General features: G+C 38.2%; 1 protein-coding gene across 2 annotated transcripts in view; it reads right to left on the reverse strand.

Annotated features, from left to right (window-relative positions):
- ACAD11 (acyl-CoA dehydrogenase family member 11) overlaps positions 1-20,892 on the reverse strand; it is a 105,251-nt gene extending 84,359 nt beyond the window's left edge. The window contains exons 1-5 of one of the 2 annotated variants that reach the window (XM_041734169.1): positions 20,568-20,892; positions 15,292-15,391; positions 12,675-12,800; positions 11,920-12,081; positions 9,532-9,696 (exon numbers count right to left, since the gene is read on the reverse strand). In XM_041734169.1, the coding sequence (XP_041590103.1) occupies positions 9,532-9,696; positions 11,920-12,081; positions 12,675-12,800; positions 15,292-15,391; positions 20,568-20,716 (702 nt within the window). In that variant the 5' untranslated portion in view covers positions 20,717-20,892. Of the gene's footprint in view, positions 1-9,531; positions 9,697-11,919; positions 12,082-12,674; positions 12,801-15,291; positions 15,392-20,251; positions 20,441-20,567 lie in introns of those variants that run through there. The other variant, XM_041734170.1, reaches the window with a different exon arrangement.
- Positions 20,893-20,966: the final 74 nt, after the last annotated feature.

The raw sequence follows: 20,966 nt of genomic DNA on the forward strand, positions 1-20,966 counted from the left end.
TAATAAGTAATCTAAGGTCAGAAAACTTTATAACTTTTATATTACTTATCACAGTCAAAGAATTATTAATTCAACTGACAATAAAGAAAATAGTTTTTAAAACAATTGATCATGCCCACATGAGCCAGGCAGAATAAGAAGCCAAAGTAAGTCATCAGGGGTTCATGGATTCTAAAGTAATCAAGCTTGTAGCATCTCAGGGGAAGTATAAGAAACAAGAGAAATAGAAGGTAAAGAGGCTGTGGTCAAAGACAAAGACACCCCTAAAGTTGATCAATTCCAAGAGAGGAAGAGGAAGTACAATACAGAAAAAATTATATAACATTGCAAGTCTGTAGGCTGGAGTTCAAAACCTGGCTTTATTACCAATGAGCATTTACTAAAGAGCATTTTATTTTATTGTTGTATTTTTTATTTTATTTATTTGAGAGAGAGAGAGAGAGAGAGAGCACGGGGGGGGGGGGGGGGATGCAGGCTCCTCACTAGGTAGGGAGCCCCACTCTGGGCTCAATCCCAGAATCCTGGGATCATGATCTGAGCTGAAGGCAGACATTTAACTGACAGAACTATCCAGGTGTCCCTACTAAAAAGTATTTTAAAAATATCTGTAATGTAGGGGCACCTGGGTGGCTCAGCTGGTTAAGCGTCCAACTCTTGAGTTTAGCTCAGGTCATGATCTCAAGCCCTGTGTGAGGCTCCCCATTGAATGTGGAGCCTGCTTAAGATTTTCTCTCACTTTCTCCCTCTGCCCCTCCCTCCTCCCTCTCTGAGAAAAAAATGTTATAGAAAGGTGCTGAAGAAAAATTCAATTGCCACAGCTTTTCTAGCAACAAAATTAAATTGTATAACTATGATGCTCCCCAACTACACTAACATTTAAAAGATAATGAAGGAAATTAAAAAGAAAAAGCCATTAAAAATACAAGCTTTGTTTGCATACCTTTTTTCTTCATAAGTTAATATATAAGAGGCTGCAAGATAGAGGACTTCAGAGGAACCAGATTACATATATTTGTTATCTTAAATACATCAGACTACTAATTAATGAATGCAGATGAGTTATCTCTAGGTTTATCTGTTTCTAATTAAATATTTTTGTTTTTCAAGTTGAAATACACATTAAATTCCTTAAGCATTTCTCTGCCAGATGGTTAAGATTTATATTTAGAAAATTAACAGTATTTTTCAGAAAAGCTGGATTTCTTTTAATCACTGCCGTAGCATGTTGTACTACAGAAATACTCGCTCAAACATGCTTCAAATACTTTATGTACAAGTAACTGGAAAATATGGATTACAAAACTGAGTAATGTGCTCTGGTTTTGCCATACCCTTTAGTAATCCTTTACTGGCTTACCACACACATTCCTGGGAGGTTGATCATTTAAGTTTGTTTTTGTCTTCTTTCTTGTGTTTCTAATAATAAGAATAAAACACGCTATTCTTTGAAAAAAACACAAAATGATAAAACCTCAAAGCTTACTCATTACAGAAATGTACAACTTAGAAGTCTCCTATAATCTGATCCCCAACAATCACTGTTTAAGTTTTAGTGCATATTATGAAATATTTGCATCTACCTTGATAGTTGTCTGAAAAATAGAGCTTGATAGGCAATCTCAGAAAAAAGCAAAATAGAGGAAAAAAAGGAAAAAGAAGAAGAGAATTGAAACAAGTTCAGCAGAGCCATGTCAGGTACCAGTTACTTGCTCCATATTGATTACTTCATTTTAGCTTTTCAATAAATCCTGAAATTTTGGTACCTCTTTATCCAATTTAAAAGGCACACCATGTCAGTTTCCCGGCTTTGATAATATACTATATCAGTGTAAGATCCATTTGGGGAATTGGATGATAGGTATACATGACCCTCTGTGCTATTTTCACAACTTCTTAGGAGTCTATAATTATTTTAAAATATAAAGTTAAAATGAGTGGTTCAAGCGGTAACATAAGAAGACCCTGACCTCAACTCTTTCCACAGATACATCAAATCTTCAGCTTCATATAGAACAACTTTGTCTGAAAAAGACCCAAAAGCTACCTGAACAGCTCTTCCACAATAAAGGATAGAAAGGCTACATCAAGGGTGCCTGGATGGCTCAGTCAGTAGAGAATGCACCCCTTGATCTTGGGGTCCTGAGTTCAAACTCCATGTTGGGTGTGGAGATAACTTAAAAATAAAATCTTAAAAAAAAAGAGATCACATCAAGATGGGTAGGTGAGGCAGAGACATAGTGTCACCAAAAATCCTATCCTCCAATGTGGCAACCCAAAGCAGGAGGGATCTAATAAATATGAACTATATCTCTGAGGGGTAAGGGGGTCAAGCTTCACATCAGGTATTCTCATCCTTAGGATCTGCACCAGAGATGAGCCCCCAAAATGTCTGGCTTTGAAAACCAGTATGGTTCATATTCAGGAGAACCAAGACTCTACGAAACTGAGACTCCACTCTCAATGTATAGATTTGTCCATCTAGGGATTCATCAAAAATGGGATGTTGAAAAGAACTTAGACCTGGGGCACCTGGGTGGCCCAGTGGTTGAGCATCTCCCTTTGAATCAAGGGGTCCTGGGATCCAGTCCTGCAGGACCTATGTCTCTGCCTCTCACAGAGAGTCTCTCATGAATAAATAAATAAAATATTAAAAAAAAAAAAACTTAGATCTTATATGAAGGAGATTCATTAGCTTAATCTTACACCATCTGCTGGAGTGGCAGGTGCCATTTTTGCACTGTCCCTCTACCTTGCTAGTGCTGTTTGCCCTGCCCCTGTGCTACCACATGGCCCTTCCTCACTGAACTCAGCAAGAGGACTACCCAGCTGGATGCTTCCACGAGGCCTCATTCCATAAGTAAATCCAGTGGATGGTATTGTCCTGGTCCATCCTTCCTTTATGGCCCTGCCAAAGTTGTTCACACAAGGGATATTCCTTGAATGCTCACTCTGGTGGCCAGGGTGCTTGCATTTCTGGGCTCCTTGGGGCTGACGTAATCATAGAGGCAGTCCTTGGCAGGCTGTTACCCCCAGAACACTGCATAAACAGAAGACTGAAACACATCCCATTTTCCTGTGACCACTCCTTCAAGATTGGGAGAGACAGCAGTTGTGCTTAATACGTAAAAACAAAGACAGTGGTGCCTGGGTGGCTCAGTCAATTAAGTATCTGACTCTTGATTCTGGCTTAAGTCATGATCTCAGGGTGGTGAGATCAAGCCCTGTGTCAGGCTCCATGCTCAGTGGGAGTCTGCTTGAGATTTTCTCTCTCACTCTCCCCCTGCCCCTCCCCCCACAGTCTCTCTCAAATAAACAAATGTTTATTTTTTTATGCTTGTCTTTTCTCTCTCTCTCTCTTTTTTTAAAGATTTTATTTATTTATTCATGAAAGACACACAGAGAGAGGCAGAAACACAGATAGAGGGAGAAGCGGCTCCCTCTGGGGAGCCTCTGTGGGACTTGATCCCAGGACCCCAGAATCACACCCTGAGCCAAAGGCAGATGCTAAATCACTGAGCCACCCAGGCACCCCAATAAACAAATCTTTAAAAAAAAGAAGTAACAAAGAGAGAGAGAATCAAGCAAAATGAGGAAAAAGGAATATGTTCCAAACAAGAGAACAAGATAAAACCCCAGAAAAAAACCTTAAGGAAATGCAGATACATGCCAATATCCCTGATGAAATAGATGCAAAAATCCTCAACAAAATACTAGCAAACCAAATTCAATAATACATTTAAAAGGCCATATACTATGATCAAGTGGGATTTATTCCAGGGATGCAAGGATGGTTCAACACCTGCAAATAAATCAATGTCATACACCACATTAAGAAAATGATCATTTGATCATCTAAGTAGATCTAGAAAAAAACACTTGACAAAGTGTGACATCCATTTATAAAAACTTTCAACAAAGCTATTACGGTGAATGCATCTCAATATAATAAGCCTACTGCAAACATCATATTCAATGGTGAAAAGCTGAAAACTTTTTCTTTAAAAATTAGGAACAAGACAAGGATGCCCACTCTTGCCATTTATATTCAACACAGTATTGGAAATCCTAGCAATTGGAAGTTCAGGGCAATAAGGCAAGAAAAAGAAATTAAAAAGCATCTAAATTGGAAAAGAAGAAGTGAAACTGTCATTATTTTTGAACAGAATTTTATATATAGAAAATGCTATAAGACTTCACCAAAAAAACCTAATAGGATAAACAAATTCAGTAAAGTTGCAGGATACAAAATCAACACATAACAATGTTATGTTTTTATATTATAACAACATACTATCAGAAAGAGAAATTAAGGAAATTACAGTTACAACTGCACCAAAAAGAATAAAATACCCAGGAATAAATTTCACCAAGTGAGTAAAAGACCTGTGCAATGAAAGCTATAAGACATTGATGAAATAAATTGAAGGATGTACAATCAAATGGAAAGATATTCCGTGCTCATGGATTTTAAGAATATTGTGAAAATATCCATATTATCCAAAGCAATCGATAGATTCAACGCAGAAGTAGAACAAAGAATCCTAAAACTTGTATGGAACAACATAAGATCCCAAAGAGTCAAAGCAATCTTGAAAAAGAATAAAGCTGGAAGCATCACACTTCCTATTTCAAATTATAATGCTATAATAATCAAACCAGTATTGGCACAAAAACAGATACAAAAATAGATGAAACAGAATAAAGAGCCCAGGAAAAAAAAAACCTCACGCGTATATGGTCGATTAATTTATGACAAAGGAGTCAAGAATATACAATGGAGAAAAGATGGTCTCTTTAATAAATGGTATTGGGAAAATTGGACAGCCACATGTTAAAGAATGAAACCATAACACCATCTTACACCATACATAAATTAACTCAAACTGGATTAAAGCCTTGAACACAAGACCAAAAACCACAAAGTTCCTAGAAGAAAACATAGGCAGTAGGCTACTTGACATTACTCTTGGCAGTATTTTTTGTAACTGATTGCCAAGGCAATGGCAATGAAAGCAAATATAAACAAATAGGACTACGTCAAACTAAAAACCTTCTGCATAGCAAAGGAAACCATCAATAAAATAGAAAGGCAACCTCCTGAATGGGACAAAGTATTTGCAAATCATATATCCAATAAGGGATTAATAGCCAAAATAGATAAAAGAACTCATATAACTCAATAAAAATAATCTGATTAAAAAATAGGTAGAAATTCTAAATAGAAATTTTTCCAAAGAAGACATACAGATGACCAGCAGTCACATGAAAAAAATGCTTAACATCAGAATGATGATATAAGATAATGAGGCATTATTTCATACCTGTCATAATGGCTACTTTCAAGAAGACAGAAAATAACAAGTGCTGGTGAGGATGTGGGAAAAAAGGGGACTTCTGTGCATCATTGGTGGGACTCTAGATTGGTGTAGCACTACAAAAAACAGTATGGGGTTTCTTCAAAAATTGAAAAGAACTATCATATGATACAGCAATTCTACTTCTGTATATTTATATTAAGAAAATTTAAAAAAATTAGTCAGAAAAGACATATGCCCCTATGTTTATTGCATACTGTTCACAGTGGCCAAGATGCTAAAATAACCAAAGCATCCTTTGATGGAAGAGTGGATGGATGGATGGATGGATAAAGATGTGGTATATGTACAACAGAATATTATTCAGCCATAAAAAGAGTGAAATCTTGCCATTTGTGACAACATGAGCAGACCTTGAAGGTATAATGCTAAGTGTAATAAGTCAGACAGAGGAAGACTAATACTATATGATTTCACTTATATGTGGCCTCTAAAAAACAAATGAACAAACAAAACAAATATAACCAAACTCATATATGAAGAGAGCAGACTGGTGGCTGCCAGAGGTAAGAGGGGGGATATGATGTGAGTGAAATGGGAGAAGAGGGTCAAGAGGTACAAAATTCAGCCATAAGGGAATCAACATACACCCCGGTGACTAGAGTCTATAACATTGTATAGTACATTATGTAACATCATAGGGTGAAAGGGGAAACGATACTTATTGTGGTTACTATTTCATAGCATATGCAAGTATCAAATCATTATGTTGAACACCTAAACTAATATGATTTGTCAATTACACATCAATAAAAACAAATTAATATAAAAACTGAGGCACAGGGGATCCCTGAGTGGCGCAGCGGTTTGGCGCCTGCCTTTGGCCCAGGGCGCGATCCTGGAGACCCAGGATCGAATCCCACATCAGGCTCCCGGTGCATGGAGCCTGCTTCTCCCTCCGCCTGTGTCTCTGCCTCTCTCTCTCTCTGTGACTATCATAAATAAAAAAAAAAAAAAAAAAAAAACTGAGGCACAGAGAAAGGTTAAATTATTTGCTCTAAGGTCACACTGTTAGAGAATAAAAATTAAGCACAAATATATGATATAGAAATAGTGATTAATAAAATCAATTCTTTCAACTTAGATTAATTCAGAAACATGTAACCACCTGCTACATAAATGCTACACTTACTGCTTTAAAGGAGGTTACAGTCTAGCAGATCCCCATTTACTGAGCATCTACTATATAGACTCGAGGCAAAGGTAAAAAAAAAAAAAATGTAATCCTTATTCTCAAAGAAAAAATAATAAGCTTTCAATCATATCCATAGGGATGTAAACAGTTAAGCACATACATACATACATACACATATTCAGCTTGCTATAGTCCAAGGACTCATTTTTCAATTTGAGGAATGCCTTCATACAAAAAGAAACATACTCTTAATTTTCCCTCACAAAAAAAAAAAGAAACATACTCAGGGTGCCTGGGTGGCTAAGTCAAGTATCTGCCTTTGGCGTAGGTCATGATCCTGGGGTCCTGGGATGGAGCCCTGCATCAGGTTCCCTGCTCAGAGGGGAGTATGCTTCTCCCTCTCCCTCTGCCCTTCTGCCCTACTTGTGTTGGCACTCTCTCTCACACTCTATCAAATAAACAGAAATCTTTGAAAAAAAAGAAAATTATTAAAAAAAAAGAAGAAACATACCCTAATTTTCCCATTTAATTCTTAAATCTAAAAAAAGGAGGTGGAGGGGGGTACCTGGCTGGCTCAGTAGGTACAGCATGTGATTCTTGATCTTGGGGTCATGAGTTTGACCCCCACATTGAATAAATAAAGGGGACATTTAAAAAATAAAAAAAGATAAAATATGAGGTGGAAAAGATAAACTATTAACTAAAATTAAAATTTAATATTTCACAGCTTTCAGTGCCAGTCTACAGTGTATCTTTCCCTCTGACTTCTCTTAAAGTTCACTTTGTATGGCATACTTCAACACTTGGGTATATATGGTTCACTGCAGTGAGCTAATTTCTTTTTCCTCTCCACTTGTATTTTGAGCTCATTAAGTGCTGTACTTCCTTTCCAACTTTATCTTTTAGAGCAAATAGCTGGCAATGAATAAATAGTAGTTGACTTGTACTCTGCCAACCACATGTTAATTAAAAAAAAAATAGCTACAATATTTATAGGAGGCAGAAATTGATTAAATTTTATTTAACTAAAAAAATTTTATTTAACTAAAAAAAATTTTATTTAACTATTAATTATGGGGTTTTGGATATATATAAAGAAGACATTTTACAAGATACCATATAATTCTAATACATTAAAAGGTAATAATATATGTCAGAAATCTGCCTCTACCAGTTGTTTCTTTTTTAAAATAATGGCTTTTTCAACTATTTAATATTCTGCTTATCTAAAGGAAGATAACATCTGTTCGACAACTTTAATCCTGTAAGAAATGATTTTCTAATATGAGATTAAAAATGAAAAGGGAGTAAAATATGGTACTTAGTGTTTTGCCATTACTTTCAACATATTATGACTAATCCTAAATTTAAACATCTTGGTTGATGACACAAAATTCAAGAGATCTAGGCCTGAATTTTCTCTTCCTTGCTTAAGCATTGAGTAAAAAAGTACATAGAGGGATGACTGGGTGGCTCAGTGGTTGAGCATCTGCCTTTGGCTCAGGGCGTGATTCTGCGATACGGGACTGAGTCCTGCATTGGGTTTCCTGCATGGAGCCTGCTTCTCCCTCTGCTTGTGCCCCTGCTTCTATCTGTGCCTTTCATGAATAAATAAATAAAATCTTAAAAAAAAAAAAAAAAGTACATAGAACACATAGAAGACTGACTTATTCAAAGATAGGCTCCTAAAATATTAAAGACTCAAATGATACAGACCAAATAGAGGCCTGATCCTGCTAAGTTTTAAGGTATAAACTTTTAAAAATTTTTATTAGTTAGCATTCTTTAATCTTCCTAATCCATATTTAACAAAGTTATTTCAGAATTAATCAGTGCCATTAACAAAAGTTTACCCATACACATATATAATTACATACATATAACTTTACTATCCAAACTGACTTTCCTATAAAAAGTTTTCTGTCTGGCTGGTGAATGTGCTCCCGATTTTATGTTATATTTGAACTCTGATTTCATATAATACTACTTTGAATTATGACAGCAATGTAATTTATAATGCTATTTTTCTCCTGTCCTCTTCCTATAGGGAAAGAACATGAAACCTAGAAGCTTAGCACATGAATTCAGAACAGCTCTTCCTGCTCTAAAACATCTTAGCATTCTGAGAAAATTAATGAACTCAGAAAAACCTTTTATTCAGGGAACTATAAACCTTTCACATTAATGTCAAAATACTAATGGCCAAGTGTCTTGTCCCATGGCATACAGGTAATGAGGAAAACTAAGTGGTTTCCTCATTCCCACCATACTCTTCTAATCCTAGGCCTCACTGTCTATGCTTCATGGAGGAGAGTTATAGTTTGGAATTTTCTGTAGCCTTTATAAAGATTATACTGTGGGAGTGCTTGGGTGGCTCAGTGTCTGCCTTTGGCTCAGGTCGTGATCCTGGGGTCCTGGGATCGAGTCCTGCATTGGGCACTCTGCGGGGAGCCTGCTTCTCCCCCTGCCTCTGTTTCTGCCTCTCTGTGTCTCTCATGAATAAATAAAATCTTATAAAAAATTAATAAATAAAGATTATACTGTGTATATTTACACAGCAAGGTCACATTAATCTCACAGAATTCTTTCAAAACCTCAAAAAAGGTTTTTGGAATTCTGTCCTAAGTTTATAATTACTTAAATTAAAAATTCTTCACCGGATAAGAAAAGGAAGTGAAAATGAACCAAAAGAACAAGAATATGAATAAGCTAAATATTTTTTGTAGATAAAAAACATCTCTGAAGAAAAGTGACATGCAAGTAAATTCCCAAATCCTGTTTAAGTAGTAAATCAGGTATCCTGAGGGTAGACTTGGCCTTAAAGGTAGGCAGCTATCTTTGACAGAAAATCTGCAGAACTCATTCCTAAAAGTTTTGAATGGTGAACACAATCCAAAAGGTAGGGGAAGAGTAAGGTTGGGTTGGGCTCCTTCAGAGCCTTGAGGGGAACATCTACCTAGTACTTATGTCCCAAATCAGAAGTGCTAAGACCTACTTAATTATAAACATGGCTTACAGTACCTCTGTAGGGTGGAAAACAATGTTATCTAGTTTGTAATCTCCATGAACCAAGTTTTCTTCATTGTCATTATCTGGCAAGTTTTTCATTAGCCAGTCAGATAGCTGGTTCATGGCAGGGATGTCCTGATGAGCTGCAGCTTGATATTGCTCTGTCCAGGTTAATACCTAAAGATATAGAAATAAGAAAAATTATAGAGCTGAAAGTAGAAGATCAAGCAATTCTAAAACAAAACTTGATTATATCAAATTTGGTCTTATTCCTAAATGCTGAAGACAAATGCCTAAAGTAATATTCACATAAGCCTAAAACATTTAAATCTCTTTCATCTAGTTCCATTTTACTAACCTAGATTTTTATCAGGAAAAAAAATACTGGCATAGGAATTAAGACATATGGGTTCTAGTCTTTATTCTGCAACTGTTTTGTGGAAGAAAAAATAATGTATGCAAACATATACACATATATACACAAATAAATAGGCATAGGGGACTTCTGAGATTTCTGGAAGGGTCATAAGCAACAAGTAATCCCTGAAAAAGGAAATATGGGGACTAGATTTTTATTTTCCATTTTAATACCCTTTCCTATTACCCACAGAATCTTTTTTTTTTTTAAGATTTTATTTATTTATTTATTTATTTATTTATTTATTTATTTATTTATTTATTCATAAGAGACACAGAGAGAGAGAGGCAGAGACAGGCAGAGGGAGAAGCAGGCTCCATGCAGAGAGCCCAATGTGGGACTCGATCTCAGGTCTCCAGGATCACGCCCTGGGTGGAAGGCGGCGCTAAACCACTGAACCACCAGGGCTGCCCCCCCCCAGAATCTTCTAAATATATTTTCAGGTATAAGGAATGCAAGAACTTTTTATTTTTCTTAGGATTAAATGCAAACAAATCAAACTATTCTCAGTCAGTCCTTCATCAATTGAGACCATATTACTTGTCAGCTTATAGTTTTCTCTGTACTCCCCATGGTATCTCTGTTCAATTTGGGGGTAAAGACCTACATCTTTGGAATCATACGGACCGGGGTATAAATTATGTCTAAGCCACTTATTCATGTGCTATCTGATACCCATTGGTCTGATTCCTCACCTATAAAATGGGGGTAATAAGACCTATGTCTTATGGTTGTTACAAAGATTTAAAAAGAGTAGGTTAGCAATTCACCTTCCATGGGACCTGACATACAGTGAGTACTTTCTAAATCTTAGTTCCTTTCTCTCTTCCATGAGCCCCCTCAAACAGACACACATACAAAGGGAAATAGTCCCATAGATGGGACTAGCTGTCCCTTTGGTATGAAATGTTCACCAAGTCTTCTCTAACACTCTAGATTTTCTCTTTTCATAAATACAGCGGTTTTCATAAATACACAATGCAAGACATCTCTCCCACAAAGCTTTCCCCACCTGAGCAAAGGTACAGTGATACCTATCCTCTGAATAGAACAGCTCTCCTGATGAGTAACAAACAATTTACTACTAAATTATATACTCTTTTATTATATTTTCAAGTTTCATGTAAATGAGCTTCACGTACAGGTCTCTCAAAAAATGACCATAAATTCCTTTAGGGGAAGAATTTATTTCTATTTTCTTTATATTTAACATAGTACTCAGCAAGTGTTAAACACACAGCTGTGCTTAAGAGATATGTTAACTTAAAAGGGGAAACTGTACAGAAAATATATTGATAAATTAAGTGAAGAGGCTGAAAAGCTTTAAATTGGATTCATGGGGCACCTAGGTGGCTCAGTCAGTTAAACATCTGCCTTTGGTCAGATGCTCTGGTCATGATCCCAGAGTCCTGGAATGGAATCCGGTATTGGGCTCCCTGCTCAGCAAGGAGCCTGCTTCTCCCTCTCCATCTCCTTCTGCCTCCTGCCTCCCCTTGTTTGTGCTATCCCTAGCTCTCTCTCTGTGCCAAATAAATAAATGAAATATTAAAAAAAATAAATTTGCATTCATGTACATCTTGCTACAGAAGCTTAGGCTGAAAAAACCTGATCTAAAAATATAAAATTATTTCATGCTAACAACAAGCCAATATAAGGCTGATATTAAAAGTTATGTTCAGGGTAGCCCTGGTGGCTAAGCGGTTTAGGGCTGCCTTCTGCCCAGGGCATGATCCTGGAGTCCCGGGATTGAGTCCCACGTCAGGCTCCCTCCATGGAGCCTGCTTCTCCCTCTGCCTGTGTCTCTGCCTCTCTCTCTCTCTCTCTCTCGCTCTGTGTCTCTCATGAATAAATTTTAAAAAAAAATCTTAAAAAAAAATAATGTTCAAGTTTCAAGAAAGCATAAAATAGGTCTTTATTTTGACTAATAAAGTATATTATTTCTAAGAACTTGAGAAAAGGAGCTCTTTATGTGGATGTATTACCTGTCTTTTGCAGTAGCCAGCACCTCTACCATATCCTTCCAGCTGCAATGACTGTACATTCAAGGAATGTAACCGAGCCAAGGTTTCTATCATGGCCACATATATGGCTGACCGTTCTGCTGGGCTAACACCAGGAATTGTGAAATCACGAAAGATTCGACCCTATGGAAACAATTACAACAAATAATTTAAAACAAAAAAATATATATATTATTTTCACACAAATTATTTTGCTGTGCCATAATCCCCCTTGCCTACAAGAAAAAAAAATCAGGATAACAGTTTGTGACCAAAAACCATTCTTTGTAGAATATGCTAGAAAAACATTCATTTGGGAAACATGTTTAATAGAGTATGTATGCTAAAGGACATTCCAAGTTGAACTTAAAGGAAAAAACTACTCTCAAGTTACACTCGCAAAAAAATTTTTTTAAACACTTTGAAATTACTGTTCTTAATGGATTGATTTGGAAGTAGTTTTCCCCCTTCCATCTGGAGCATTTGGTTATTGCCATTACATATAGCTCTTTATTGCCACCTAGAGGAAAATTTGAGAATAAGTTAAACACCCTCAACTGAATTTGTTCCTAGTCTATTTCACCTCTCTCACATTCCCTGTACTTATTAAAACAAAAGTTTAAGCTCTTGCAACACAAACTAATTACCTAAAATGTTAATTAACAACCTATAATTTATTAGCATCTAAATTCATAATTAAAAATAGAAGTAACAATAAAATAAGATTGTGAATTTACCTGCACATGTTCCATCATGTAAAATTCTGTTCCAATGACAGAAGGATCACTGCAGTACAATAAAGGTTTGGGAACGGGGAATCCAACTGAAAACAAAGCCTTCTGGACTTTAAATTCTCTATCAATCTAAATAGGACAATGAATTATTAAAAATCAGAAACAGAAACTTTAAAGTTTTTTTTTTAATTATTATTTTTTAGTAATCTCTACATCCTACATGGCTCAAACTCATGACCCCAAGAAGAGTTATGTGCTCTGCCAACAGAGCCAGCCAGGCACCCCAGAAACACAGACAATTAATAACTATAGTGAGCTTAGATTAAGGCTAGAAATCAGGGAATCCCTGGGTGGCTCAGCGGCTTAGTGTCTGCCTTTGGCCCAGAGCGTGATCCTGGAGTCCCGGGATCGAGTCCCATGTTGGGCTTCTGCATGGAGCCTGCTTCTCCTTCTGCCTGTGTCTCTGCCTCTCTCTCTCTCTGTGTCTCTCATAAATAAATAAATAAAATCTTTTTTTTAAAAAAAGGCTAGAAATCAATTTTGAAACAGTATCAACAAATGACCTAGAGGATAATATTTTCCTTAAAAGTAGTCTTAGTGCAATTATTACAGTTATAAAGTAGGCTAGCACTAAAAAAGACCATAATCATTTAATTAGGCTAAAGGATAGGCACATGTATGGGGCTTAATATTGGCTCTGTGACTATGAAGGCAACAGTTCCTGACAACAATATTTCACAGATTATCATAAAAACATATTTGTTCTCAACAGTTCCCTGCTTGCTTACTGGCTTACGCTTGCTCACTCTTTCTTTCTCATGACTCCCAAGGGGGCTCAGGCAAGTCTCTAGCTATAGGGTGCTGAGGGAGGACAGAGAGTGCTAGTACAAGGGAAAAAGTACTAGCTCCTTCTGGAGATCAAAAGAGGTACTTATTTCTAAAGCAGGGGTAGGGGAATCGTTCTAGGTACTCAAGGCTACCATGGAGCTCAAGATAACCACAGGGAATGGAGGCAATAAGATGCAAGCAAGTACTGAAGCAGGAACCCAAATAAGATAGAAGGGCCTCCTCAACCAGGACAGATACATGGGCCTATCACTCAGGACCTGAGGACACAGCTTATAGCAGAGCTATAATGCTAACTCATCTGCCCCAGACTCAGTGGTGACTGATCACTTTCTCCTTTTTTAAGATTTATTTTAGATGGGGGTGGGGAGAGGCAGATTCTTCTTATTTATTTATTTGTTTGTTTGTTTGTTTGAGAGGCAGATTCTTAAGCAGACTCCTCGCTGAGCTTAGAGCATAGAACCCGACGTGGGACTCGGCTCCAGGCTCCATCTCACAGCTTAAGCCAAAACCAACAGTGTGATGTTTCACCAACTGTGCACCACCCAGGCGCCCACAGTGACTGATCATTTCTAAGGAGGAGAAATCATGCAGCTCTCTTGGACAACAGCAGTTAACAAAGATTAACTAAGGCAGAGATAGGACTATAACCAGGACCCAGGTGAGAGAAGTCAGTGGAACCAAAGATTGTGAAAGAAGTGTTTGTAATCCCCTGGTGCTGGGGGTGAGGTGGGTGATGGTAAGGACAAATGGGTCAGGGAGTCAAAAAGTGGACGGCAGTGTGAGAACACTGTGTTTTTTTGTTTTTTTGTTTTTTTTTTTCAGTGTAGACTTAGAAACAAGGAAGGGAGTTGAAACCAACTAAGCCAGATACTTGGGCTGAGATCATTATGTTATTTTCAGTCTTTTGATAAGATGTTATCAGGAAGAGAGAGAAAGAGAGCCGTTTATTGGGCATAAACTTCTGGGCACAGGGGGATTCTTCTTTAGCCTTACCATGTTGAGACTTGAAGTTACCCAACTTTTTGATCTTTAGCATCCTCAAGTTTCTTGGATATGGAAACAAGAAAGCCAGAGTCTGCATTTTTCCATTAGTGTAATCTTAAGCCCATCCTTCAATGGCCCTAACCCAGTCAGCTTGGCCTGGGAAATGCCTATTAAACATGTTTATGATAATACCCTAAATATGCAGTGCTTTCAATGTTTCCAGGACTTTGATTTGTTTTCTCTTGTTTTCTTCTCTAAAATTCTACAGATAATAGCTATTTCCTGAAAATAGACTCAATTTTTAACAAATCTTTTTAAATTCTCACTAAGCCTAATGTTCAGAGAATACTTTAAAATGATTATTCAAGTATTTTTTATTAGAAGATCAATGGATTGTCAGAGCAAATATATTAAGATCCTTCAGTGAGTAGATATTATTGTAAGATAATTTTAAAAACATAATTAAAAAATATATAACCAAAGACAAACATCTATAAATGAGCAGCACTGAAAATATTCACTGGATTGCATTTTTAGCCAATTGTAAGGAAGGAATCAAATCCATAAGAGGACTGGGTATTGCACAAGATTAATAACCTAAAGACAGCCTCAGATTTCAACCTCAAGTCCTTTTTAAAAATGGGATACAATTCAAGTGAAATTTTTATCTAAGAAATAAAATGTATTATTGTTTAATAATGAGAGGACTTTTAAAACCAATTTAAATGATTTTTCTGCATATAAAAAGTATTCGTCAACAAAGAATTATTGCATTTGTATACCATACCTTATGTGCTTTAGGAAGTAGTGAACCAGGTGGTTTTTTTCTGAGTACATAGGCTTGAGAGCCTTTCTGGAGATAAAAGGTTGGATTGGACTGTCCTGATCTAGGTAAGAGTAGAGGAAAGGTCAACTACAAAGATATTTCCCTTCTTTCCCAAATCTTACCAAAATGTCAAAAGAAACACAAAATAAAAACAAACCTATTTCATTGCTAGAAAACCAAGAGGGGTGCTACCAGCAGCTCAAAATACTAGTTTTTGGATGACATAAAGCAGATGGTAACAGGGGTAGGTGGAGAACCTATAACACAGGTAGAAGAGAAGACCTCACTCCCTGCAAATCATGAGTTTTATTTATTTTTTTAAAAGATTTTATTTATTTATTCATGAAAGAGAGAGAGAGACACAGGCAGAGGGAGAAGCAGGCTTCATGCAGGAAGCCTGATGTGCGACTCAATCCCGGAGTCCCAGGATTACGACCTGAGCCAAAAAGGCAGACGCTCAACCGCTGAGCCACCCAGGCATCCCAAATCATGAGTTTTATCAGAAGTATCCCTAGAACAATGCCTAGATCTAAATAAATAAAGGCTGGGAGGAGAGATTGTATATATTAGTCAGAAAATTAAAGAGTTAATTAATAGCTAGGTTAGGGTCCCCACATCTACCGTTAGAGATACAACCCCCACATGCTTCACCAAGGCTAGTACCCAAGAAGATGGGTATCCCAGCTCTCCACAATGGCAACTGTGGTAAGCAAGGTCCCAGGGTAGATACTTGGGCCGGGAAAGTACAGAAAGGCTCCAGGTAACTCAGATACCAGGGCACTGGATTTCCCTGCTGGGTGAGCAGAAATTCTCACATGAACTAAAAATACACTCCAGATATCAAAACCATTAAATTAACACCTTCATTTACAATATGGGCAGCTTAGAATTACCTAGCTTTTGAAGACTCCAACAGTATGAAAAAGAGGACTTAATAATGAAAAGAATCAATCCCTGATATGTGCTGCAACATGGACTTTGAAAACCTGGTGCTAAGTGAAAAAAGCCAGTCACAAAAGGCACATATTCCATATGATTCCACTTTTATGAAATGTTCAAAATCTGTAAATCCATAGCAACAGAAAGTGGATTAGTGGCTGCTAAGAGATGAGAGGAGGGGAGAATTGGGAGGGGAGGATTTTTTGGGGGTGATAGAAATGTTCTGGAATTAGATAATAGTATTGGTGACACAAAACTGTGAATATACTAAAATTCACCAAACTGTACACTTTAAAATAGCTCAAATTTTAAATTTTATGATAAATTTTATCTCAAAAACAATCCCAGTGGCACTATACTTCAATAGAAAAATAAATTTAGGGGAGTCTGAGCGGCTCAGTTGGTTAAATGTCTGCTTTCGGCTCAGGTCATGATCTCAGGGTCCTAGTATTGAGGCCCGCATTGGGCCCCCTACTCAGTGGGGAGTCTGCTTCTCCCTGTGCCTCCCCCTGCTTGTGCTTATGCTCTGTCTCTTAAATTAAGAAAAATAAATTAAAAAAACATGTATTTCTGTTTAAAAAAAAATCTCACCAAACTAAAAGCTTCTCCCCTGTATAAATATCTACCATAGTTCTAACAAAGACCCTGTGAAAATGCAGAAGTCTACCTTGGGAAGATCATCACCAACACAGTGAACACAGTAATGGCTAACTTTAAGCACTCTCACCATCAGGACACCATATAGTCTAGAAACCACTGATGATATCAATACCGTAAGAATCATCAATAAGCAAAGAGCCATAAGTATTGCTTAGGGCTTGGACAAGACATTTGGTGCTGAAAGAAATGTGAACTATAACCAAAGAGGTAGCACTTTTGATTTGTCAAACCTTAATTAACAAAGATGGAATTCTTTGCATTTTAAGTGTGTAGTTAGGGAAACTCACTTGGCTGGAGAAGGCTTTGATTAGACAATCAATCTCACAAAACCCTAACAGGCTACCCTCTGCATTGGTTCACTTGGAAGCATATGAAGTCAAGAAATACAGTATTCCAGCAGGGCAGCATCAGATGAGCATCTAGAGTAGAAGCATCTCAGTAGTCCATGCAGTATGCTAGGATCGACTCTGTGACCCCTGTGCCCCTTAGGTGATAGCTCAGGTTCTAAGAAATGAGTCCACACAGGTGAGGGTGGGTGCCAACCTGGCTTAGAAGCCTCGTGTCCCACAGGAGCTACTTCCTCCAGGAACAATCCTCTGGACATGGCTCCCAGCAGCCTAACAAGGAACATGAGCAGTTGCAAGAACTTGCTACACTCAGGGAAGCCCAAAGTATCCCACTTTGGGATACTTTGAACTTAAGAGTTCATTTCCAGGCCTTCCAGTTCAGATACAGTTTATCAATTAGATATTATCTCTACCAGAAGTAATGTTGCCTAGACACATAGCTGACATACCACCTTTACCAAGTTACCAGAGTAACAGAGCTAGAAAGTTAACTTAGCTTGTCCATTGAGAAGAAAAGGTTTTTTAACCCTTCCTTCACTTCTTGCTAGAGAAGTCTCAGGCCTGTGAGGTCATCTAGTGGGTGGTTTTAGCTGCATCTCCAAGCTTCAGAAACTTAGAAATTCCCACAGGATTTTTTTTTTCCCCCCAAAGGCAAGAAATTTGAAAAAAGCATCAATCCTGATAAGGGTGTTACTTATGTTTGCAGCTATGGAAGCAGTCATCTTGTCCCTTATCTGGAGATAAACCTGAAAATACTCAGGATTCATTGCTCTTTGATATCATCCCTTTTCCTAGTAATACTGAAACTACTACTTTGGTATTGAAATCACTGGTGATTTCATAGTCATGACTATCCTGGTTAAGCGCAATACCACAGTTCATTCCAAGTGGACTTAGACCTTCACTATCTACTCTATGAATCTGAGTGAGCATTGATGAAAAATAACAATCAATAATCATATCCCAATAGTCATGATTATTCTGGTTAAGCGCAATACCACAAGTTCGTTCAAAGTGGACTTAGACCTTCACTATCTACTCTGTGAAACTGAGTGAGCAATGATTAAAAATAACAACCAGTTTATTGATAACAGCATCTTAAATATATTTGCCCTAGATAAGAGATCAAGAAAAGAGAAGATTAAAAGGCCAATGTCATGGTGTTTGAGCATGGAAAACATTGAGTAGGTGGTCCAAGAGGCTTAAAAGTACAAAGCTGGAGATGAAAAGCAGAAGGGCAAAAGATCCCCTAAGAATATGCTCCGATGCTATGTATTCACCAGTAAGGCCACGCAGATGATGAGACACATCAAAGCAGAATCAAGGATGAAGTCAAATGGAAGATTCTTGACAGGTACAGTGGAACCATCAAATGGCTGATGAAGAATCAGATTACTAAAAAGGAAGAATTTAACATTAGCAGAAAGAGCTGCAGATTATCTTTCCTTTGTACCCCCTGGAACTGTCTTTTCAGCGTAATCACATACAGCCTCACTCTCTTCTCTGAATGGACCTATCATGTCCTTGCTTTCACTAAAAACTGAATGTTCGACAAGGACCTTGTTTCCTTTTTAGACCTCTAAAGTGGTCGATTTTCTCCCTATATCACTCATCTTGTGGGCCTGGAGATGGAGTCTATGTTTCTCCGGATACTCACTGCCGCTTGCAAACTCGTTGCCCTCCTTCTTGCCTAAACTTCATCCAGTTTTGAATTTCATATTATGAGATTAACACACTCCACCCTTTCTTGCTGCAATCTACTCTGTTGCAATCACTCTCCCTCATTGCCTATTGACTCACTATTGCTCTTATTTACACTACTCCTCATTGCCTATTGACTTACTATTGCTTTTATTTACACTACTCCTATCATTATTTCAAACTTCACTCAGATGTTCATTTCTAACACTCAGGCCTGTCAGTTCCTTGAATTCTTCTACTTCAGCGATATTTTCATTTATACTACTTTACCCACTCTAGGGGACACATCTTACACATTAAGAACTCAAACACTGCATAATCCTCCTTGGTAAGCATTTCTATCTGACCATAATCTATCTTTCCAGTCACTCCCGCTGGTACGTTCATTCCAAAGATCCTTCAATCCTGGGATCAACGGTCCATTGATCATACTACTGTTTACCGTCCTTCAGCTTCCCCTTCCCCCACCACATCCTTTCTGAACTCGCTTAATTTTGATGGTCAATTATATTGTCAGTCCCTTGAGTCCATCTTTAATACACTTGCCCTCTCTCCATGATATTTGCTTGGCTTCCCCTATCCTGAGTTAAATCCACCTCTTTGCCTGCACTCACAGAGCTGAATGTAGCTGGAGAAAGAAACATCCTGACAGTATTACAGGCCTCTGGCATTTGTGTTCCTTGACTATTGATTAGTGTGAAAATAAAAATAGGCGTAATCGAGATAGGTCAGAGAGTCTTGTAGTACAGAATTAAAACCAGTTTAGGTTTCTAGTCTAGAAACTTGTAAACAAAGTTTAAAATATTTCACCGATTATTACAGCAGTTAATTATCAAAAGGAACGGATACTTATTACAGATCAGGAAACTGGTTCTCAGGAGTTTATGTAACGTTTAAATTCCTAGTCATTAAGTGACAGAATTTCCTGAAAGCTAAGATAGTTTCTATAGCTTTGTGTGTTTATCAAAATACTATTTTTTTTTAAATTTCAAAAAATTTGTTTTCTATTATAAAACCGATCAGAGCCAGATTCATGGTGGGGAATAGCACTTTCAGGATCGCCAGCCAGTTCCATTCCATCACTTCAAAAGAACTAAAGCCAAAGCGGTGGAGTGATTTACTAAACAGAAGGTCTAGGATTAGAATTCATTCCCCCAGCTGGTGCCATTATCTCAATCTCCAAGAATATGGCCAATTTTAACGGAATTACATCTGCTTCTCAGAAAAAAAAAAAAAAAAAAGATCCAATGGTTATAGAAAAAAAGTTGCAAGACCTCTTTATATTCCACAGAGCTTCCAACCATAACGGTCTCAGTGAGCCCTCCAGGTATATAATTGCATCCTTTTACAAAGATTCCTTCTCAGAGCTGGAATCGTGAATGCTGTGGTGCTTCCGTTACAGTCCTCGAATTGGAAATGCCCTGAAGGAAACGCAAGGGGACCCCGCGGACGGCAGCCCCCACCTGCACAGTGAGTCACTGCAGGAAAAGCAGCTGGGATAGGGGAAATGACGACTCCACCCCAGGGCCAGAGAGAGAAAAGCACAATGCACAGATCTGTTTCTGCTGGAGGAGAAGCCGGCGTCGATACCTGTACTGGGCAATGGTCAGCTTGGCCTCGGGCTCGGCCCCAAAGCCGGGCAAGTGGTGGTTTAGGTAGGCCTCTAAGGCCCCGCTGTCGAACTTGTGCTGCGGCAACACCTCGGCGGTGTCGGGCTCTGGGGAGGCCTCTGCCGCCATGGCTGCGGCTGCTGCTGCGGGCGGCGCAGACGCAGAATCCACCGAGCTCCGGCGGCCGGGAGCCGGGCCCGACAGCCAGGGGGCGAGGCCGGCACGCGTCGGGGCGGCCACCGCTCTGCTCCAGCCAATCACACTGCGCCTGCGTGCGTCCAGTTAGGTTCTAGTCGCCATCAGCCCGACGGCCTCCGCGGGTTCGCAAAGACTCTTATTTCAGTCTCACGGTCGGAGGCCGCAACCTTCAAGAAGGCAA

The sequence above is a fragment of the Vulpes lagopus genome, chromosome 19 (assembly GCF_018345385.1).
Source record: "Vulpes lagopus strain Blue_001 chromosome 19, ASM1834538v1, whole genome shotgun sequence".
Lineage (NCBI taxonomy): Eukaryota > Metazoa > Chordata > Mammalia > Carnivora > Canidae > Vulpes > Vulpes lagopus.